The sequence below is a fragment of the Cebus imitator genome, unplaced genomic scaffold (assembly GCF_001604975.1).
Source record: "Cebus imitator isolate Cc_AM_T3 unplaced genomic scaffold, Cebus_imitator-1.0 Scaffold63, whole genome shotgun sequence".
In the NCBI taxonomy this organism is placed as follows: domain Eukaryota; kingdom Metazoa; phylum Chordata; class Mammalia; order Primates; family Cebidae; genus Cebus; species Cebus imitator.
The window spans coordinates 7,636,505-7,657,388 of NW_016107378.1; the positions used below are offsets into that span (position 1 = coordinate 7,636,505).

General features: G+C 46.0%; 1 protein-coding gene across 1 annotated transcript in view; it reads left to right on the forward strand.

Moving 5' to 3' along the window:
- The window catches only part of ABCC11 (ATP binding cassette subfamily C member 11), a 67,024-nt gene that overhangs the window by 33,546 nt on the left and 12,594 nt on the right, over positions 1 to 20,884 (forward strand). Inside the window, exons 14-22 of the mRNA XM_017530181.2 lie at positions 2,427 to 2,630; positions 5,773 to 5,907; positions 5,981 to 6,077; positions 7,142 to 7,231; positions 9,481 to 9,584; positions 10,761 to 10,958; positions 15,990 to 16,216; positions 16,322 to 16,459; positions 18,775 to 18,961. Of these exons, the coding sequence (XP_017385670.1) occupies positions 2,427 to 2,630; positions 5,773 to 5,907; positions 5,981 to 6,077; positions 7,142 to 7,231; positions 9,481 to 9,584; positions 10,761 to 10,958; positions 15,990 to 16,216; positions 16,322 to 16,459; positions 18,775 to 18,961 (1,380 nt within the window). The remainder of the gene's footprint in view (positions 1 to 2,426; positions 2,631 to 5,772; positions 5,908 to 5,980; positions 6,078 to 7,141; positions 7,232 to 9,480; positions 9,585 to 10,760; positions 10,959 to 15,989; positions 16,217 to 16,321; positions 16,460 to 18,774; positions 18,962 to 20,884) is intronic.

Here is a 20,884-nt window from a genome sequence, read left to right on the forward strand (position 1 = left end):
CTTCTTCCTTCTTTCATTCTTCTTTCTTCTTCTTCTAGAGGGAGTCTTGCTCTCTCTCTGTCACCCAGACTGGAGTGCAGTGGCGTGATCTCCATTCACTGCAAGCTCCACCTCCCAGATTCAAGAGATTCTCCGACCTCAGCCTCCCACGTAGCTGGAATTACAGGCATGCATCTGCTGGCCTGGCTAGTTTTTGTAGATTTATTGGAGACAGTGTTTCACTATGTTAGCCAAGCTGATCTCAAACTCCTGGCTTCATGTGATCTGCCCACCTCAGCCTCCCAAAGTGTTGGGATTACTCTATTCTTCTTTTAAAGCTGGGACTATAGATCCTTGAGGGCAGAGAGTTCAATTATCTTATTCAAGGTTGTCTCTTCACAGGAAGAACAAGGTCTCATCTGTAAAATGGCATAAATAAGAGTGCTGACCTGATCGGGTTGCTTTGAGGTTTAAATGAGTTAATACAAAATGCTTTGAGAAATGCCTGGCATAGAATAAGTGTAAACTATTATTGTAAGAGCACAGTGAGCATTGAAATAAGTGTTTGGTGAATAAGTAAATGAATGAATGGGGAAACTGGGCTTTGGCCAGGTCAAGCAGCTTGTCCAAGGTCACACAGTGGTGACCTGGAGCACGGCAGTGACAGGAAGTTCCTCTGCCACCTTTTCAACTCTGTTTTTTTTTTTTTTTTTTTTTTTAAGACGGAGTCTTGCTCTGTTACCAGGCTGGAGTGCAGTGGTGTGATCTTGGCTCACTGCAACCTCTGCCTCCCAGGTTCAAGTGATTCTCCTGCCTCAGCCTCCCAAGTAGCTGGGATTACGGGCACATGCCACCACGCCCAGCTAATGTTTTTGTATTTTTAGTAGAGACCGGGTTTTACCACGTTGGCCAGGATGGTCTTGATCTCTTGACCTCATGATCTGCCTGCCTCGGCCTCCCAAAGTACTAGGATTACAGGCATGAGCCACCGAGCACAGTCAACTCTGATTCTTCTCTACAGAGACTTGAATCCATCAGGGTAGAAAAGGAACTAGGTACTTCCTCAGAGCTAAAAGGAGGAATGGGCCAGCTGATGGCTGCCTGGAGCGCTAATCTGCAAAACATGCTCAGTAATTCAGGTTTCCACCCTCAACTCCTAACACAGCATGTGCTGTGTGAGTTGATTCTTCCAGCAACAGTGAAGCTCCTTGCAGCCATTGCAGCTCTGGTCTGTTGAGTGAGTGCTTACAGTGAAAATAGTCTTGGATGACACCCCTAACCCAGACCACCGGTGCTACAAGTTGACAGGTGCTGTCAATGGAGATTTAAAACCTGAATAAGGCCAGATGCACTGGCTCACACCTGTAACCCCAGCACCTTGGGAGGCCAAGGTGGGAGGATTGCTTGAGCCCAGGAGTTTGAGGCCAGCCTAGGCAATACAGTGAGACTTATCTCTACAAAAAAAGTTTAAAAACATTAGCTGAGTGTGGTGGCACATGCCTGACGTCCCAGGTACTCAGGAGGCTGAGATGGGAGGATCGCTTTAGACCATGATTGCTTGCGTCACTGCACTCCAGCCTGGGCAACCGAGGAGGCCCTGCCTCAAAACAACAACAACAACAAACAAACAACCCTGAATAATATGTCAGACAGTGATTTTTCTTGGGAATGAGTGATTTATTTTATTATCTAAATTTTTAATAGTTTCATGTTTGCCTCCTAGAAGTTAATAAGTTTAGAAAATTTGTATCTAAGTAAGAGTTACAATTTTTTAATAGTTATATATCTTTTCAATTAGATTCAGGGGATACATGGAGAGTTACAAGATTTTTAACTAATTGAGAAGCAGTTTATTCGTCCCCTCCTAACCACATTTTGAAAAATATTTTTTTTGATGCATAATGTTTGTGCATGCCTTTTGGGTACCTGTGCTATTTTGTTACATCCGTAGAATAAGTAATGATCCTATCGGGATTTAGGGTGCCCAGAACCTTCAGTATTTACACTTCTCTTCTGCTGAGAACTTTTCAGCTCCTATCTACTAGCTATGCTGAAATATATAATACATTGTTGTTAGCTATACTCACCCTACTCTGCTATCAAACAGAACTTATTCCTTCTATCTAACTTGATGTTTGTATTAGTAGCCAACCTCTCTTCATTCCCACCTCCCTTCCCCACCCCAAAAAATCCTTTCCAGTCTCTGGTGTCCATCATTCTACTCTCTACCTCCATGAGATCAGCTTTTAAGCTTCCGCCTATGAGTGAGAACACATGAGTTATATATGTATTTTGAAGTGCCAGGATGCCAAATTGTCAGGTATCCTGGAGTATGTGCATACCTTGGTCTATTGAGGGGGTTCTGTCCGCTACATCTGCCCATCCATTTGAGTGCAGCTTGCTGTGCTCACTGTCTGGACGTGGTGCCTTTTACTGCCTGTCTACAGATTGGGGAGCGGGGCCTCAACCTCTCTGGGGGGCAGAAACAGAGGATCAGCCTGGCCCGTGCTGTCTACTCCAACCGTCAGCTCTACCTGCTGGATGACCCCCTGTCGGCTGTGGATGCCCACGTGGGGAAGCACATCTTTAAGGAATGCATTAAGAAGACACTCAAGGGGAAGACGATCATCCTGGTGACCCATGAGCTGCAGGTGAGCACCCCTCCAGGACTCTGTGATTGACGGATAATGTAGATCCTCAAGCCTCTGCCATGTCAGAGCATGATTCCGTAGCAGCCTCCCAACAGCTGTCCTTATCTCAGGCTAGACTCCTCTGTATTTGGGGAGGTTTGTAAAGAACTTGGATATCCTCTACTTTCCACACAGAGGAAACAAACTGGTAGAAGATTTTTGTGGCTGGTAAAAATTGAGAACAAATTTTACAGTCTACTGAATCTTTAAAATTTTATGGGTAGACCCCTAATTTTCAACATACAGAAATGAAAACAGGACAGGCATGGTGGCTCACGCCTGTAATCCCAGCACTTTGCAATGCCAAGACAGGAGGACTGCTTGAGGCCAGGAGTTCAAGACCAGCCCGGGGAATGTAGAGAGAACTCCCATCTCTACAGAATTTTTTTTTTTTTTTTTTTTTTTTTTTGAGACAGAGTCTTGTTCTGTCGCCAGGCTGGAGTGCAGTGGTGCAATGCGACTCACTGCAACCTTCGCCTCCTGTGTTCAAGCACTTCTTCCAGCTCAGCCTCCTGAGTAGCTGGGATCACAGGCACATGCCAACATGCCCAGCTAATTTTTGTATTTTTAGCAGAGACAGGTGTAAAGTTTATTCTCTGTAGGTTTATTGCCGAGTTAAAAATGAGGAAGCTGAGGCCAGCACAAGAAAATTAGATGCCAATTTATTCAGCTCCCGGGAGAGGTTCTGTGGTCCCGAGGAGAGTGGCCAGGGAAGTCACGCCTGACTCCTCTCAGGAGTGGGTTTTATAGGGAGTGAAGGCGTTCGATTGGATTTGGAGAAACAGGATGTGGACGGGGTGAGCTGCTATTGGTAGATAGGTCGGATTTCCGGTGAGTGGGCTAAGTGCTGAGTGCAGAGAAGATTTCCAAGGGAGGGGTTAGGTGCTGAGTACAGAGGGGATTTCCAAGGCAGGCTAGGTGCCTAGTGCAGAGGGGATTTCGGCACCACTTGTAAAGTTTATTCTCTGTAGGTTTATTGCCGAGTTAAAAACGAAGAAACTGAGGCCATCACAAGAAAAATTAGATGCCAATTTATTCAGCTCCTGGGCGAGGTTCTGTGGTCCCAGGGAGAGGGGCCAGGGAAGTCGCGCCTGACTCCTCTCAGGAGTGGGGGTTTTATAGGGAGTGAAGGCTTTAGATTTGGAGAAACAGGATGTGGACGGGGTGAGCTGCTATTGGTAGGTAGGTGGGATTTCCGGTGAGCGGGCTAAGTGCTGAGTGCAGAGGGGATTTCCAAGGGTGGGGTTAGGTGCCGAGTGCAGAGGGGATTTCCAAGGGTGGGGTTAGGTGCCAAGTGCAGAGGGGATTTCCAAGACGGAGCTAGATGATGGGCATATTCTGATAACCTAATCTTCAAGTGGGGAGAGAGATGGGCGTGTCCGAACTCCCGGCGAGGCAACCAGCCTTGCAACAGGGTTTCACCATATTGGCTAGGATGGTCTCGATCTCTTGACCTCGTAATCCGCCCGCCTTGGTCTCCCAAAGTGCTGGGATTACAGGCGTGAGCCACCGCGCCTGGCCCTCTCTATAGAAATTTAAAAAATTAGTTGGGCGTTGTGGTGCACCTATGGTCCCAGCTACTGGGGAGGCCACGGCAGGAAGATGGAGCCCAGGAGTTCAAGGCTGCAGTGAGCTGTGATAGTGCCACTGCACTCCAGACTCTTGTCTTGAAAAAAATCAATCAATCGATCAATAAAAAAGAAACGAAAAGAAAAAGAAACCATATCTCAGAAAATAATTCCCCATCTCCTATTCTTAGATTGAGAGCCACCTCAGTGTGTTTTCTTACTGACAATAACCTCAGTGTGATGGGTGCTTCTGGCGCTGCTTCAGGTCATTTTCCCTTGCATATTTTCATATATGGCATTGGCCACAGTGCCTTATTATTTTCTCTCCTGCTTCTTCTTTTGTTTGTTTTTCTCTTGCTCCTTATTTTTGCTTTACTGTTTTTTGTGCTTTTTTTTTTTTTTTTTTTTTTTTNTTTTTTGGTATAAAATATTTAAGACCTAAACACAGTTTAGAAAATAATTAATAAAAACCCACGTATCTACTGCCCAGATTAAACAATAAAACATTGACTCCACTCTCAAATTCTGTTCCAGTTCCTCCTTCCTGCTCTCTGACTTTGCTGTTTATTGTTTCCATGCATGTCTTCATACTTTTACAACATATGCATGAATCTCTAGACATGAAGAAATTCCTTTTGCGTATTTTTTAACTTTATATATTTTTTACTTTTTGTGCCCTTTGGTAATTTCCCTTTTTCCCTCAACATTATGTTGTTTTGAGATCTTCCATGTTGATACTTGTAACTTTGTTTGTTTTTTGTTTTGTTTTTTTCTTTTTTTTTTGAGATAGAGTCATACTCTGTTGCCCAGGCTGGAGTGCAGTGGTGCGATCCTGGCTCACTGCATTCCCCACTTCCCAGGTTCAAGCAATTCTCATGCCTCAGCCTCCCAAGTAGCTGGGACTACAGGCATGTGCCACCACGCCTGGCTGATTTTTGTACTTATAGTAGAGACAGGGTTTCACCATGTTGGCCAGGCTGGTCTCAAACTCCTGACCTCAGGTAATCCCCCCGTCTCTGCCTCCTAATGTGCCAGAATTACAGGCATGAACCATCATATCCAGCCTTGTAACTTTATTTAATTCTCACTGGTATAGCATTCGAATATCTGAATATACCAGAATTTTTTTCTCCAGGATGAACAGTTGTTTCTTATTTTTCACTTTTACAAAAAAAGACTTCAGTGTACATCTTTGTACATGTATCTTTGTACACGTTTGAGAGTTTTTTCAGGTAGAGTTTTAGGAGCCAAATAGTTGGCTCATAATTCTTCAAAAATCTTCCATGTTACTGGATCAGTCAAATTTTTCTCCAAAGTAGTTGTACCAATCTACAATCCTCCTGATAGTTAATGAGAGTTCCTTTTACCTTGGATCATCACCAACACTTGAAGTGGTACAACTTTTAAATGTCTGCCAATCTGTTGGTATAAAATAATACAATAAAGTGATTTAAATTTACATTTTCCTGGTGAATAATAAAATTAAACATCTTTCCATTTGCTTATTGAACTCTTTCTTTCTTTTGACTGTCCAGTACTTAGAATTTTGTGACCAGATCATTTTGTTGGAAAATGGGAAAATCTGTGAAAATGGAACTCACAGTGAGTTAATACAGAAAAAGGGGCGATACGCCCAACTTATCCAGAAGATGCACAAGGAAGCTGCATGGGTGAGTCACGCCCTGCCGCCCTCACTCCCCACAGTGGACGTGCCTGCACTCAGGGCCTGTGCTCTCTCCCCAGAACATGTTGCAGGACACAGTAAAGATAGCAGAGAAGCCACAGGCGGAAAGTCAGGCTCTGGCCACCTCCCAGGAAGAGTCTCTCAGTGGAAATGCTGGTAATTGTGCGGTGGGAGACAGGGCAAGAATGTCTGCATGCCTGCCTAGGTCCTCCCAAGGTCCCAGTGTTTCTTCTTCAACCCCAGACTGGGCCATGTCCTTCAGTGTCTGAGGCCCTAAGCATTCACATACACAGGTTCCGGATCCAAGTAGTTGAGGGCCATGCGGTGTAGACTGCTGGGCGCAGGCTCCCGAGTAGCTGGGACTACAGGCACATGCCACCATGCCTGCCAATTTTTGTGTTTTTAGCGGAGACAGGGTTTCACCATGTTGGCCAGGTTGGTTTTGAATTCATGACCTCAAGTGAGCCACCCGCCTTGGCCTCCCAAAGTGCTGGGATGATAGGCATGAGCCACCATGCCTGGCTCATGAAGAAAACCTACTCCAAAAATTTCCATCCTGGTGTAATTTCCCTTAGGATTAAAATTCCAGAAAAAGAGCACTCTTCCAAATATTGGGGTGTTGTTATTAGAAGGGAGAATGCCAGGCAGCAACAGCAGACAGTCACTGTCGTGCTGGATGTTGCTATGATTATTATCAGAAACGTCTATGGGCATCTCCAGGTACTGATTTGCAGGCCAAGCTCAAGGCCAACAGTCTACATGGGTTGGTGGCAGGGTTTCTGAGGCATTGTTTCAGAAGTGTATGGCTGCAGGGCATCTTAGCAACCCTGTCAGCTTTCCATTTTTTTAGATGAGGAAGCAGAGAGGCTAAGTGATTTGCCTGAGGCTGCCCCGTGTCATGGTGACAGTTCTGGGACTCAGGTTTTCTGATCCCAGGTGGTTTTCTTCATTCTTTCCTGCGTTTCTCTCAGCCCATCACACACATGAGACCCCACAGTCCTTCCAGAGTTTATTTAATGGCTCAGAATGGATCCCTTTCCAGGCTCTGGAGCCCAGGTCAAAGGTCTCTTTCCGCAGAGTCTTCCATGAAAAACGTTAGATATAGGTGGGGTCCTGAAGCTGGAAGGTGAAGAAGCTGGCACAGGATTGAAGCCTGGGACAGAAGGAAGGAGATTATGTGATTGGCAGGTGTAATTTTCTCATCTTCTACCCTGACCCAGTGCTGGAGCATCAGCTCACAAAGGAGGAGGAGATGAAAGAAGGCTCCTTGAGTTGGAGGGTCTACCACCATTACATCCAGGCAGCTGGAGGTACGGTCCCCATGCCAGCCCAGGGTTCTCTCTTGGAGTAGCCCTAACCCCAAAACTGGGTCAGATTGGAGTATGTGAGGTCATGTGAAGTAGACAGGTCTGGAGGAGCCATGACGTTTATTGGCGTAACTTGCATAAACCAAACTCTACTCAGTTATAGCAACTCTACCACCAAAGTTAAGATTGGAAGTTATATTTTCATGTATATGCATTATTTCTGTGTTTTTCTATTTTTTTTAAATTTTTTTTTTAAAGAATAGAATAGAGATGGGGTCTTGCTATGCTGACCAGGCTGGTCTTGAACTTGTATCCTCAAGCAGTCCTCCCATCTCGGCTTCCCAAAATGCTGGGATTACAGGCATGAACCACCACACCCTGCGTCATTATTTCAGTGTTTTTCAAACTCTGGGTCCTGCTTCCCGAGTGGATTTTGCAATCAGCTGAGTTTATCATGAGCAGCACTGAAAGACATGAAATAGAACTGGATAAAAAATAGCAGCCACATTGCATAAGGTCCCAGTGATGGGACCATTATTTTGGTGTGACTTAAAATTTCTTAGTTTTTATTTCTTAAGGCAGGCAGAAGGCAATTAGAAGTTCAAAGCTACTGCCTTATTAAATGGTGTATATCACCATGTATATTTACTGTGCAGTGTTATAAACATGAAAGTCAGTATATGGTGCTGTACTTATCAAGTAATGTAAGAGATTTTTGAGAGTAATTTTGACTCCATGAAACTCATTACTTGTTGTTGACATTGGAAGCTGACCCTGTGTAAGATGTGTCTCCTGTCTGCATGCCTGGGGGAGGAAGAGGTAGGCTGCTTACACAGGATACCTTCCCCATCCCGTCCACCATGGGTATCCTGTAAGGAATAACCTAGGGCCTGCCCAGAGCGGGGAACAGCAAATGCTTGTGAAATGCATGAATGGATCTAGCGTAAATGGATCTGTGTTTTTACAAAGTGCCTACTATGTTCCAGGCACTGTGCCAAGCTCTGGAGGGGAGAGGGTATAAAGGTATCTAAGAACCAACCCTGGAATCTAGCTGGAGAATTAATTCCATCAGATGGTGAGAGGAATCTCTATGGCCAGGGAATCTCAAATCTCATCAAAGAAGGGATAGCTCTTGAAGGCAGGGTAGAATTTGGGAAAAGACTGTGGGCACGGGACATGTGAGCATGAATAGGTGACAGGAGTGCTAGAGCAGGAGGCAGTGCTGTGAGACGGAGTGCACCCTGCCTTTTCCCACCCTTGACTGCTGCAAGCCCACCTCTGCCACTCAACAACCCTGTGACTTTGGGCAACTTAGTTCCCCTCTCAGATTCACTTTCCTCATTGTATTAGCCTATTTATGCTGCTGTAACAAAATATATTAGACTGGGTAGTTTATAAAGAACAGAAATTTATTTCTCACTGTTCTAGAGGCTGCAAAGTCCAGGATTAAGGTGCCTGTAAATTCAGTGTCTGGTAAGGGCTCGGTATCTACTTCCAAGATGGCGCCTTGAACACTGCGTCCTCCATCCCTAGAGGGGATAATGGTTGGATCCTCACATGGTGGAAGGGACCAAAAACCAGGGAGGCAGCTCTTTGAAGCCTCTTTAAGGGCATTAATCCCACTCATGAGGGCTCATCCTCATGGTCATCACCTCCTAGAGGCCTCACTTTCTAAAACCATCGCCTTAGAAATTTGGTTTCAACATATGAATTTTGGAGGGATACATACACTCAAACACTAGCACTGGTGAAAATTGGGACAGGAATTACTAATTCAGAAATAAATCATATATTTAATACTATTCCTGGCATATAGAACATAATAGTACATAGTACATAGCATATAAAAGGTAGCTGTTATTATTATTTGTAAAACTGAACCTGCATAAGGTGAACTAGCTTCTCTAGATTACTGCCCTTGCCAGGCACGGGCTGAGTGCTTGACACACGTTATCTCATATCATCTTCGGTGTGGCTCTGAAGCTGGTAAGGTTATCATTATTTCATAAAGAAGTGGCATGTTGCTGACATTTGGTGCCTTGTCCAAGGTCACACAGTTTGAAAGTGGTGGAACCAGGAATTGAACCCAAGACTCTCTGATTTTGGAGCACAACTCTTCCTATTCCTCCAAGGTGTCCATGGTGAATGGGGCTCAGGGGTTTCCAAACATTCAGGGATGGTCAAGCAGCTGAGTCAGCAGTTGCCTTACACCTGTTTGTGGCAACTATACATCACCACTGTCTCCCTTCCAGGTTACATGGTCTCTTTCATAGTTTTCTTCTTGATGGTGGTGATCGTCTTCCTCATTACCTTCAGCTTCTGGTGGCTGAGCTATTGGTTGGAGCAGGGCTCAGGGGTGAGTGCCATGAGGTGGGTGGGCTGTGTTTCTGTGGGCTTGAGTGACGTCGGGTGACTTCTTGCTCCCTGGGTACCACGAGAGCCAGAGCGTGGCTTGGGACCCACATGGTAAGCCAAGAACTGAGTCAACAAATGGTGTTCCAGAGAGAACCGTGGGGAGCCAGGACTCCAGGTTTCCCCTGGCACAGGCCTCCTAGCTTTGTAGAATGGGTGGTCACCTGTGCAGTCTTACTAGAAAACCAAGAGATTTATATCCCCAGACAGTGCCCCAAGAATCTTTCCATTCCACTGCAGTAACTGTCTCCTTTAGCTCCAGGCTGGCCTCCACGCTATGATTTATTTAAAATATACTTCTGGTCTTATGAGCTGGGAGCCACCATGGGCCACACTCTGTCAGGTTATTTCACTAATCTGCCCACCCACATTCAGAGGCAGATACCACTGTCTCCATTTTCCCAAGGGGATCCTGTGTCTAGAGAGGATGAAGAACCTGCCCTTGGACAGGATGGGGCCAGGACTTGAACTTGGTGCTCTGAATCAAAGCCATGCTTTGCCCACAAAGCTCCACGTGGTTAACTTCTGGGTTGTGTACCAGGAGATCTGGGTCAGGAAAGCAGAAGCCGCTCAAAGTATTTAGAGCTTCTGAGGATTTAATCTAGGGATTCAGAGGCTCACACAACCATTGGAGGGGAAGTGGCCGTCAGTGATCTCGGCTGAACTGAAGTGGGTAATTCTCAGGACGCCTTCCAGCCTCTGGAAAAACTCCACATCCCATTCTCCTGCCTAGAGTTGCCACTGAGTATGTTGGCTTCTCCTTTTCTGCCTTTCTGTTTCCCTGTGGGTGTCTCTCCTTGGCGGAATCAAACCTGAAACCATGATGGCAGGGGTTCTGGGAAATCCAGTTCCCAAGCTTCCCGCTACATCACAGCAGAGCGGGTGGAAGGGCCTGGCTGCTGCAGGGTCCACGGGGCAGACTCGGAGGCCCTGATGCAGGGCAGGGCTATGGGAACAGAGGGCAAGGGAGAGTGGCCAAGGTGCTGAGAAGGGAGGCTTGGGCAAACAGCTTCACCTTCTACCAGCCACAGGGTCTCACGTGGCCCCAGGGAGAAGGCTTTTCCTGCCACTGATTATCCCCCTGGAGACCTGCACTCTGACCCCCTGTTCTTTCTTGAAGACCAATAGCAGTCGAGAGAGCAATGGAACCACGGCAGACCCAGGCAACCTGTTGGACAATCCTCAGCTGTCCTTCTACCAGCTGATGTATGGGCTCAGTGCCCTGCTTCTCATCTGCGTGGGGGTCTGTTCCTCAAGGATTTTCACCAAGGTCATGAGGAAGGCATCCAGCGCCCTGCACAACAAGCTCTTCAACAAGGTATGGGCCTGGTGCTGGGCGAGGCCAAAGGCAGAGCTCCAAACTTTCCCAGCTTCATTTTTTCAATTTTTTTTATTTTTTAGAGTTCTGTAGCCCAGGCTGGAGTGCGGTGGCACAATTTCCTCTCACAGCAACCTTTGCCTCCCAGGCTTAAGCGATCCTCCTCCCTCAGCCTCCCATGTAGCTGGGAGTACAGGCACATGCCACTAGGCCTAATTTTTGTATTTTTTGTAGAGACTGGGTTTCACCATGTTGCCTAAGCTGGTCTCAGACTCCTGGGTTGAAGTGATCCATCCACCTTGGCCCCCCAAACTGCTGGGATTACAGGCATGAGCCACCGCACCCAGTCGATTTTTTTTAATTAGTAGACTTTAGTTTAATTATTTATTTATCTGTAAAGATGGGGGTCTGGCTATGTTGCCCAGGCTGGTCTTAAACTCCTGTACTAACGCACTCCTCCTACCTTGGCCTCCTAAGTAGCTAGGATTACAGGTGTGAGCCACTGTGCCCAGACAGCTTTATTTTTTGAGCAGTTTTGATTTACAGAAAAATTGAGATGAAAGAAAGTACAGAATTCTCATATATCTGCCTATCACCCAGGCTGGAGTGCAGTGGTGTGATGACAGCTTACTGCAGCCATGACCTCCTGGGCTGAAGCAGCCCTCCCACAGCCTCCCAAGTAGCTAGGAGCACAGGTGCACACCACTGGGCCTGGTTAATTTTTGTATTTTTTGTAGAGACGGGTCTTGCCATGTTGCCCAGGCTGGTCTTGAACTCCTGGGCTCAAACCATCCACCAGTCTCAGCTTCCTAAAGTGCTGGGATTACAGTTGTGAACCACTGCACCTAGCCCGCCCATTTCTCCTATTCTTAACATCTTGCATTAATGTGGGACATTTGTTACAATTGATGAGTCGGTATTGATACATTATTATTATTAATTATTATTATTAGTGAATGTCCATGGTTTACATTATGGCGTATTCCTTGTGCTGTGCATTCTATGGGCTTGATTAATGTATAATGACATGTATCCATCGTACAGAATAGTTCCCCTGCCCTAAAAAAAAACCCTGTGCCCCACTTATATATCCCTTCCTCCCTCCCCTCAAACTCCTGGCAACCACTGATCTTTTTTACTCTCTTCATAGCTTTGCCTTTTCTAAAATGTTGTAGTTGGAGCCGGGTGAAGCGGGTCGCTAGGTGGGGAGAGAGTGAGGAAGGTGCGGCGGAGCTTTCCCGCTGCTGGAAGTGTGGTTCTGTAGAGCTTAGTGTCCCTTGATGGCAGGCCAGGAACACACCAACGCTGGCCTCCACTGGCTGAGTGCGGTCACATATAGAGTTGCTTGTGATTGCCCTGAGTTCTCTTTGAAGTGGATATTACCCTCATTTTACATATGAGGAAACTGAAATCTCACATGTGTTAAAGTTGAAATATGTGTTAGGTTTGAATACTGAATTGTCATGCCCGGAATCCCAGCATTTTGGAAGTGAGTGATCACTTGAGCTCAGAAGTTCAAGACCAGCCTGGGCAATGTGGCAAAATCTCTTTTCAACTAAAAAAAACAAAAATTAGCCAGACATGAGGGCTTGCGCCTGTAGTCCCAGCCACTTGGGGGACTGAGTTGGGAGGATTGCTTGAGCCATGGAGGCGGAGGTTGCAGTGAGCCAAGATCATACCACTGCACTCCAACCTGGGAGACAGTGAGACCCTATCTCATAAAACAAACAAACAAAAAACCAAAAACAAACAAACAAAAAAACGAATTGTCTTTGGTATCACATTGCTTTTTGGAAATGTCATTTTTCTGTCTCACTTATTAAGTGTTACTACATGCCAGATTCTGCAGTGGGAATGGGGCTTACCTTAGGGAATTCACAGTGCAGGTAGAGTTTGGGCCATCAGGGGTGTATAGTTTAATGGGGAAGACAAACAAGAAAACAGGCCATTGTCATAGATATGTAAAGTTTATCACGGGACGGGGCACACAGGGCCATGAGGACATAAGAGGCACCTTCTCTTAGCTTGAAGGCAATGGAAGGAAGTAGGGAGAGTTCAGAGAGACTTCTTGGGGGCTTCGCTTCTTGAAGGAGGAATCAGATTTAGCCAGCTCAAGACCAGGAGGCTGAAGGTGAACAGAAGCATAGTGCTTCTGGGAGATGAATGGAGTTCTGGAAGGCTGGATCTCAGAGGTGGCAGTTGGGGTTCTGACTTGGAGACTCGGGAGGTGAGGAGTCACCCATGGTTCCTTGCAGACCGAATGCAAATTGTGTTGCCATCAAGTGTTTTAACTTTGGGAGGGTGAGACAAAGCTATTCTCCACCTCTCAGATAAAGCTTGCCAGAACCAGAAAGCAGGAGGGGGAAATTCTACCTGAGCCCTGATGCTTTCCCACCTGGCCTCTGGGGGTGGTCCTCAGCCCTCCAGGTGGTCTCTGAGTTTCTTCTGACAGCACACTCCAAGATTCTAGAAATATCCAGTGCCCATGACTCCAAATGATGTTTTGTATTGCAATTTTGAGAAATGTTTAAGTCTCTTTCCATGAGAACATGTTTTGTGTTTAAAATATTTTCCTTTTTCCAGTCCTTTAGTGGCTTTTCAAACTTTAAATTTGTCTTTGTAGTTTTAAAGAATCACAAGCAAAGGACAAATCTGAAAAAAATTTGCTCAACTCCAAGCACAACAGAAAACAACGAAGCAAAACAAACAAAGAAAAACAGCCCCAGATCATTCTGATACTTAGAAGACAATTAGAAACCCTTTTCCCTTTGTCACCACCATTTGTCCCTCATCCAGAGTGATGCCGGGCTTCCCCAAAGGCAGCTTCCTCACCCACAGTGGAGCTGAGGTCTGCTCCTGTGTCTCCTCCACGTCCCCTGTGCCCTGCACCCGCAAGGCGTGCTCAGAGTCCTTGAGGGGTGACCCTTTTGCCTTGTGATTCCTCTGAGTGATCGTGACAATTTTGATTGCTTTAGCTCAAGTATTTAACAAAACATTCTTGATATAAAATTAAAGGCATTTCAGAGGCAGAAAAAGCAAGGAGGCATTTAGAGCCTCTACCCCTCCAACCCTCACTACCACACCCGCTAGAAAGCAAACATACATGTGAACTACACTTGCTCAGCAGTATCCAGGCATTTGCGGTGAGAGCAGCTACAGGGAACACTTCATCGCTCGAATAATTACATTTAGTAGTAGTCAAAAAAATGTGTTTCCCTCCTCTTTCCCTGAGTTTGGCTTTAATAGATACCATTGGCTTCTATTAATTTCTACTTCTTGCATTATAACTTGAGAAGTACATGGGAAATGTAGGTGGCCATTCGGTCAGTGCCATGAACCTTTTTTTGCCTTCCGTGAAGAGTCACTGTGCAGGCTTGGGAAAGCCTCAGAAGGCCTGATTGGATCATGGTTTTGATGTTAACCACTTGGGTAACCTTGAGTAAGTCACAAGGCCACTTCCTCTTCTATGATCTTCAGTTTTCCTCATCTGCAAAACAAGGACACCAAACTAAATGCTTTTTTGTTAGAGCCCTTGCGGTTTGAAATGTTTTTTGATCTCCGAGGGGCCTCATGCCCACTGGCTGTTAGAGATCAACTTGGAGGCACCACCTTTAAGAAGGGGGCAGTTATAGCTAAGTTTGACCCAAGGGTCCAGATCGTGTGCAATTGCAGTGGGATTGCTGCTCCTAATCTCTGGCAGTCTGAGAAAAATGGTCCCATCTGTAAAAAATAATAAGAGCTGGTATTGGTAGAATGCATACTGGGGGTGAAGCAGGGCAGCCAAACCCTAGACGGGGGCTTAGTCCATGAGGGTTCTTGGCTCTGCCCAGGGAAGAATTCAAGGGCAAGCCAGTGGTAGGGTAGAAGAAAACAGCTTTATTGAAGTGTCAGTGTTGCCCTTCTGACAGTGTTGCAGCTCTGTGACTGTCCCTGCAGAGCATGGCTACTCCATAGGCAGTGTGCCGAGAGCAGCAGCTCAGGGCAGCTTTGCAGTCATATTTATACCACTTTTTTTTTTTTTTTTGACAGAGTTTCGCTCTGTTGCCTAGGCTGGAGTGCAGTGGCACAATCTTGGCTCACCACAACCTCTGCCTCCTGGGTTCAAGCTATTCTCCTGCCTCAGCCTCCCAAGTAGCTGGGATTATAGGCACGTGCTAATTACAGTGCCCAGCTAATTTTTTTGTATTTTTGGTAGAGATGGAGTTTCATCATGTTAGCCAAGGTGGTCTCCATCTCCTGATCTTGTGATCCGCCCGCCTCGGCCTCCCAAAGTGCTGGGATTACAGGCATGAGCCACTGTGCCTGGTCTATTTATACCCACTTTTAATAACATGTAGGTTAAGGGACAATTTATACAGAAATTTCTAGGAAAAGGGTGGTAATTTCCAAGTTGTCATTGATGACTCAGAAAGGGGTGGTAACTCTTGGGTGTTGCCATGGCAATGATAAACTGACATGACACACTGGTGGGCGTGTCATATGGAAAGTAGCTTCCACCTCATCTCTGTTTTAACTAGTCCTCAATTTGGTCTGGTGTTCAAGCCCCTAACTTAGGGGCAGGCCACTCTGAGCACTTTCAATGTATTCTCTCTCTCTCTCTCTCTCTCTCTCTCTCTCTCTCTCTCTCTCCAATAGCTTTACAGGATATAATTCATATACCATACATTCACCCTTTTCAATTATATACCTCAGTGTTTAGTATATTTGAAGAGTTGTGCAATCCTCACCACAACTCTATGAGGCATCATTTTCATCCCCATTTCACTAACGAGGACCTTGAGACTCAGAGGAGCTCAGTACCTGCCCGAGGTCAGGCAGCAGTAGATGGAGGAGTCAGGTAGCAGTGGAGCCCAGCAGATGGACTGCAGAGCCCATCCATGCTTTTAAACCATTGCTCTATACTGCCTGCCCTGGAGACCCCTGGGATTGCATCCCGTGGCTCTTCAGAGTCAAGGGTAACAGGCATCTTCATCCAATCTTGAGTAGGGCCTGCAGCTCCTCTCATGGTCCACGTTGATTTTGTCCCTGCAGGTTTTCCGCTGCCCTATGAGTTTCTTTGACACCACTCCAACAGGCCGGCTCTTGAACTGCTTCGCGGGGGACTTGGATGAGCTGGACCAGCTCTTACCCATTGTGGCAGAGGAGTTCATGCTCCTGTTCTTGGTAGTGATCTCCCTCCTGTTGATTGTCAGTGTGTTGTCTCTGTATATCCTGTTGATGGGAGCCATAATCATCGTTATTTGCCTCATTTATTATATGTGAGTAGATTCTTTTTGCTTGTGACTTGGGGAGCGAGGCTGGGACCAACTCTGGCTGTACCAGAGGTGGACAGCCCAGGTCCCTTACCTCCACTGTCCATGCAGAATGTTCAAGAAGGCCATCCGTGTGTTCAAGAGACTGGAGAACCACAGCCGGTCCCCATTATTCTCCCACATCCTCACTTCTCTGCAAGGCCTGAGCTCCATCCATGTCTACGGAAAAACTGAAGACTTCATCAGCCAGTGAGTCCTTCTGCTGCCATTTGAGAATGATGGAACCGCAGAGGTGGTAGGGAGTGGGGAGGGAATAGAACATCTGAAAATGACATCGTCTTCAAAAGCATCTGAGAACACATTGTTCTACGTACTTATTTCTCTGAGCCTCCAGAAACTGCTGAGCCATTATTTCATTTATAAGAATGAAAAATGTAAATGATAGGAAAAATGTTTGTAAACTTTAAAGACCTTGGATATAAATATATGTACATATAGGTACATATATGTATACGTACTTTCAATGATAAGGTATACTATCATGCAAACGCATCTTGTATTATGTTATTTCTTTAACTTCCAAAAAAATATCTAACTAACAAAATAATGAGGAACAATAGCTTTCTAAATAATAGAACTTCCTTCACTACTCATGCCACAGATTTGCCTCCTAAATGTTTGTTGAAACAAACAAGCAAACAAGTCCTATGGTTGTTGTTGAGGTTTCATGGTATAGTATGAATGTATCTGTTTTTAGAGATTAATCAGATATGGTCTTCACTTACAAGAAGTTGAGAGTCTGGTGGAAAAGAGAGAAACAGGCACATGTTTTTGCAATTATACGTGATTGAAGAAGATGGATGGCATAACAGAGGGTCATATAAACTGCCTGAGAGTTCAAAGGGAAAGGAGGTGGCCTGGGGGGATCAGAGAAGGGTTTCGGGAGGAGGTGGCATCTCATCTGGTCTTGAAGCCTGTGTAAGACTTGGGTACACATTTGGGATATGGTATGTGCTTAGTTAGCTGGAATATTGGATGTACTGTGGCACCTACTCTCTCAGTGGCGTTACAGACCACTCAAGGTCTGTGCAGACTCTAGGACTGAGGTGATCTTGGAGTGGTGCATTCATTCAGCTCACACTGAGAACCCCGCCTCAAGGTATATACCAAGACAAGGGGACAGAGAGAGACTGGAGGGATTGGAGCTGTTGTTGGGGAAGGTCTCAGAGAAAAGGCATATATCTAAATGAAGTGTGGGTTGAGCTGTGGAAATATGTGGGTAGGAGCTCTCCAATCAGAGGGGACAGTAAATGCAAAAACTGTGAGATGGGGGGTGTAGGTTTGAAGGATAGCAAGGTGGCTTGAAGACAGGGGCCACAGAGTGACTAGGGTCTGTCATGTTAAATCTGGGAAGGCCTCAAGGTGGGGGTGACTAAATCAGTATAGAAAGGTAAGGTGGACAGAATTTGGAATGTCTTATGCAAAGGTTCAAAGGGTATGGTCAGAGTGAATTAGAAGGGCCACAGTGCTGGGGCGATAGTCCACTCAGATGCTAAGAGAGTTTTAGTTGACGTGTAAATGAACATTTAATTTCAATAATCAAAGGTTTATTTGAATGTACTTCAGAAAAAATGCAACTAACACATCAAATCCATTATTTATGTAATTTAAGGTTGTGATTAAAGTTTCTCTTAGCGTACATTCTCAAAGTAAGTAAAATAAGAATTTTAATCAAATAACAGTATGGGTTGGGATTGATAATGGAAAACTGTGTTGTGGTATGTGAAATTTGGAAATTGGTAGGTCTCTATTGGTTGGAAGTTGCAGAGAAACTAATTCAAACTAGCTTAAAATATGACTTAAATATGGCAAAATAGTAAAATTAAGCAGAGGGTATACAGATGTTCATGGAATCAACTTTTTAATTTCTTGGTACTTTAAAAAATTTTTGTTAGAGCGTATACAGATGTGCATTAAATCAAGCTTTTAATCTCTTGGTACTTACAACAAATTTCCTAACAAAAGGCTGGGGGAGGAGGACTTGCTTCAAGTGAGGCTTAATCTAGAGAGTCAGCTAATGTTCCCCTAGCGTCTTGGTTTCACAGCTCTGGCTTCCACGGTGTTATTTTACCTTCAAGCTCTCAGGCCCTCTGACGGCTCCAGGCTCCCCTCGTAGTAGAAGAAGGGTAGTTTCAGATCTCCCATCATCCTGCTGAAAGGGACCACTCCCCGCACTCACTCACACTTCCGGGCATTTATTCACTCTCTGTAGTCAATTTAGGGTAACTCACCCATCCCTGAATGAGTCACAAAGGATGGGCAAAGAGCGTGTGCTAAGGATGGGCTTTACCAGCAGAGCCTACTCCTCAGTCTGGGTTAGGAGTCAGGGCAACTCCACGCAAATTCATGGTTGAGAAAGGGGTAGGAAGGAGCTTCCTAGGGAAAAATCAGGGCCTGCTGCTGGGCGTGGGGAACTGGATGCTGCAGAAAGCCACCGGCATCTACCCTAGGGAGACCCTGGGTCAGACGAACACGTGGTTCTTACTCTGTGCTTTCCTTCTCAGGTTTAAGAGGCTAACCGATACGCAGAATAACTACCTGCTGTTGTTTCTGTCTTCCACACGTTGGCTGGCATTGAGGCTGGAGATCATAACCAACCTTGTGACCTTGGCTGTCGCCTTGTTCGTGGCTTTGGGCATTTCCTCCAGCCCCTACCCCTTTAAAGCCATGGCTATTAGCCTCGTGCTGCAGGTGAGGGGGTGACTCTGTGTGGGGCCTCTCTGGGCTTTGCTCTTCCTTCACCTGGGGACCCTGGGCAGACTCAGGGGGTCCTCAGGTATTCAATGACACCTTATGTTCTGGCCTCGATCAGGATAGCAATGGTTAGGTACAAAGAGAGCAACCAGGAAACCAAGAGGTCAGGGTTCTTTTTCCAGCTCTGCTAACATGCATCTGTTTGGACAACTCCTTCCTCTGTCTGGGCCTCAGTTTCCCCATCTGCGTGGTATGAGCTCTGGACTCTGTCGCCTGTGGGCTCCCCTTCACTCCCAGTGTGTTTTGATTCTATTAAATACCTTTGAATACAGACTTCCCAATTCAGAGCTGACCATGAGGAAACAGCAAAGTAGCCAATTTCGGAAGGCCAGCATACACATGCACTCCAGCACATAGATGCACTTCTACACATATGTGCACTCCAGCACACACATGCACTCCTGTGCATACATGCACTCCTGTACATGCACGCGCATGCCTGTATGGGCAGAGCCTTCTGCAGACACATGGGCCATTCAGACAGCTCTGTGGTCCTCACCCTCAGATGCCTGGGAGTGCAGTAATAGCTGGGCTGACTGGGAGCTCCCACTGAGCTGGTGCTATGCCAGGCACTGGCTGTGCTCTCTTCCAGGCATTCAGTGCTCACCACACGGCATGAGATGAGCAAAGTATTTAAGAATATGTGGTTTGGAATATCTGGGTTCAAACAGGCTTTGCCCATTATTTAGCTGTGTGGCTTTGGGTAAATTGGTTAACCTCTCTGTGCCTGGGATTCCTCATCTGTAAAAGGGAGATGATAAAGCTTCAAAATTATAGACTTGTGAGGCTTATGTGTAAATGTGAGACTTAATACTTGTAAAAACCTAGAATAGTGCCTGGTCTGGAATAAATGCTCAATAACTATTAGCTATTAGTTCCTGTCTTACAAATAGAAAACTTAGGGTTTAGAGAGTTTAAGTAAGTTGGCCACGTTCATGTTCCCATAGCCAGTAAGAGACAGGTGTGTGCACAGGCTCACATTCTCTCTCTCTCTCTCTCTGACACACACACATGCACCAGTGCAGCGTGACCCTCAAGCCTCCTGCACTCTCAGGGAGAGGCGCCACCCCAGTGTCTTAGGGAATTCGGAATCACTAAGGCCCAGAAACCTCTCCTGCTGCTGCTGCAGGACACGGACCAGGAGGGCAATGCTCAAGGCGAAGGTTGCCCAGTGCTGGTGCTGCCCTAAGCGCAGTCCTTGTAGGGCGCGAGGCAGAGGCTGGTCTCTCCCAGCGTGCACCGTTCACAGCAGGCATTTGCTCCACAGGAGACTCTAATGGGAAACTCTGCCTGGGGCAATGACTACTTCAAAATGGCCATTGAGGATCATTCTTTCTTTTCAAGGTCTGCTGTCTGAGCATCTTACCTTCGTCCTGGTAATAACTTTCCAGTTCCCAGTCCGTCAGTACTTTCCAAGCCACCTTCCACACTCTCACCGGAGTAATGTTTAATTATAGTTTTCATCATGTCACTGCCTTGTTCAGAAGCCTTCAGAAGCTCTGTCTCCTGTCTATCACACCTCAGCTGTGGGGTCCTGACCTCAGTGGGCTCTCTCTGCTTCAGTCAAGCCAGAACCTCACTGACTTCTGCATGCACTTTTGAGAAAATTACATTTGAGTGTTGGAAGGCAGGAATCACATATCACATTGCTTTGCAGCCCTAAGAGGCTTCTCAGTAAATGCCAGAGATGCATCTGGCTACAAGCCAACGAACCAACTCAAAATGACCTCAACCACCTGGAAACTTATTCTCTCATGTAACCAGAAGGCTGGGGTAGGGCTATGCTTACTTGGCTTATTTAGTGGTCTAGCATGAACCCTTGATCATTCTGTCTTTCTGTGCAGGCATCCACAGCCTGTC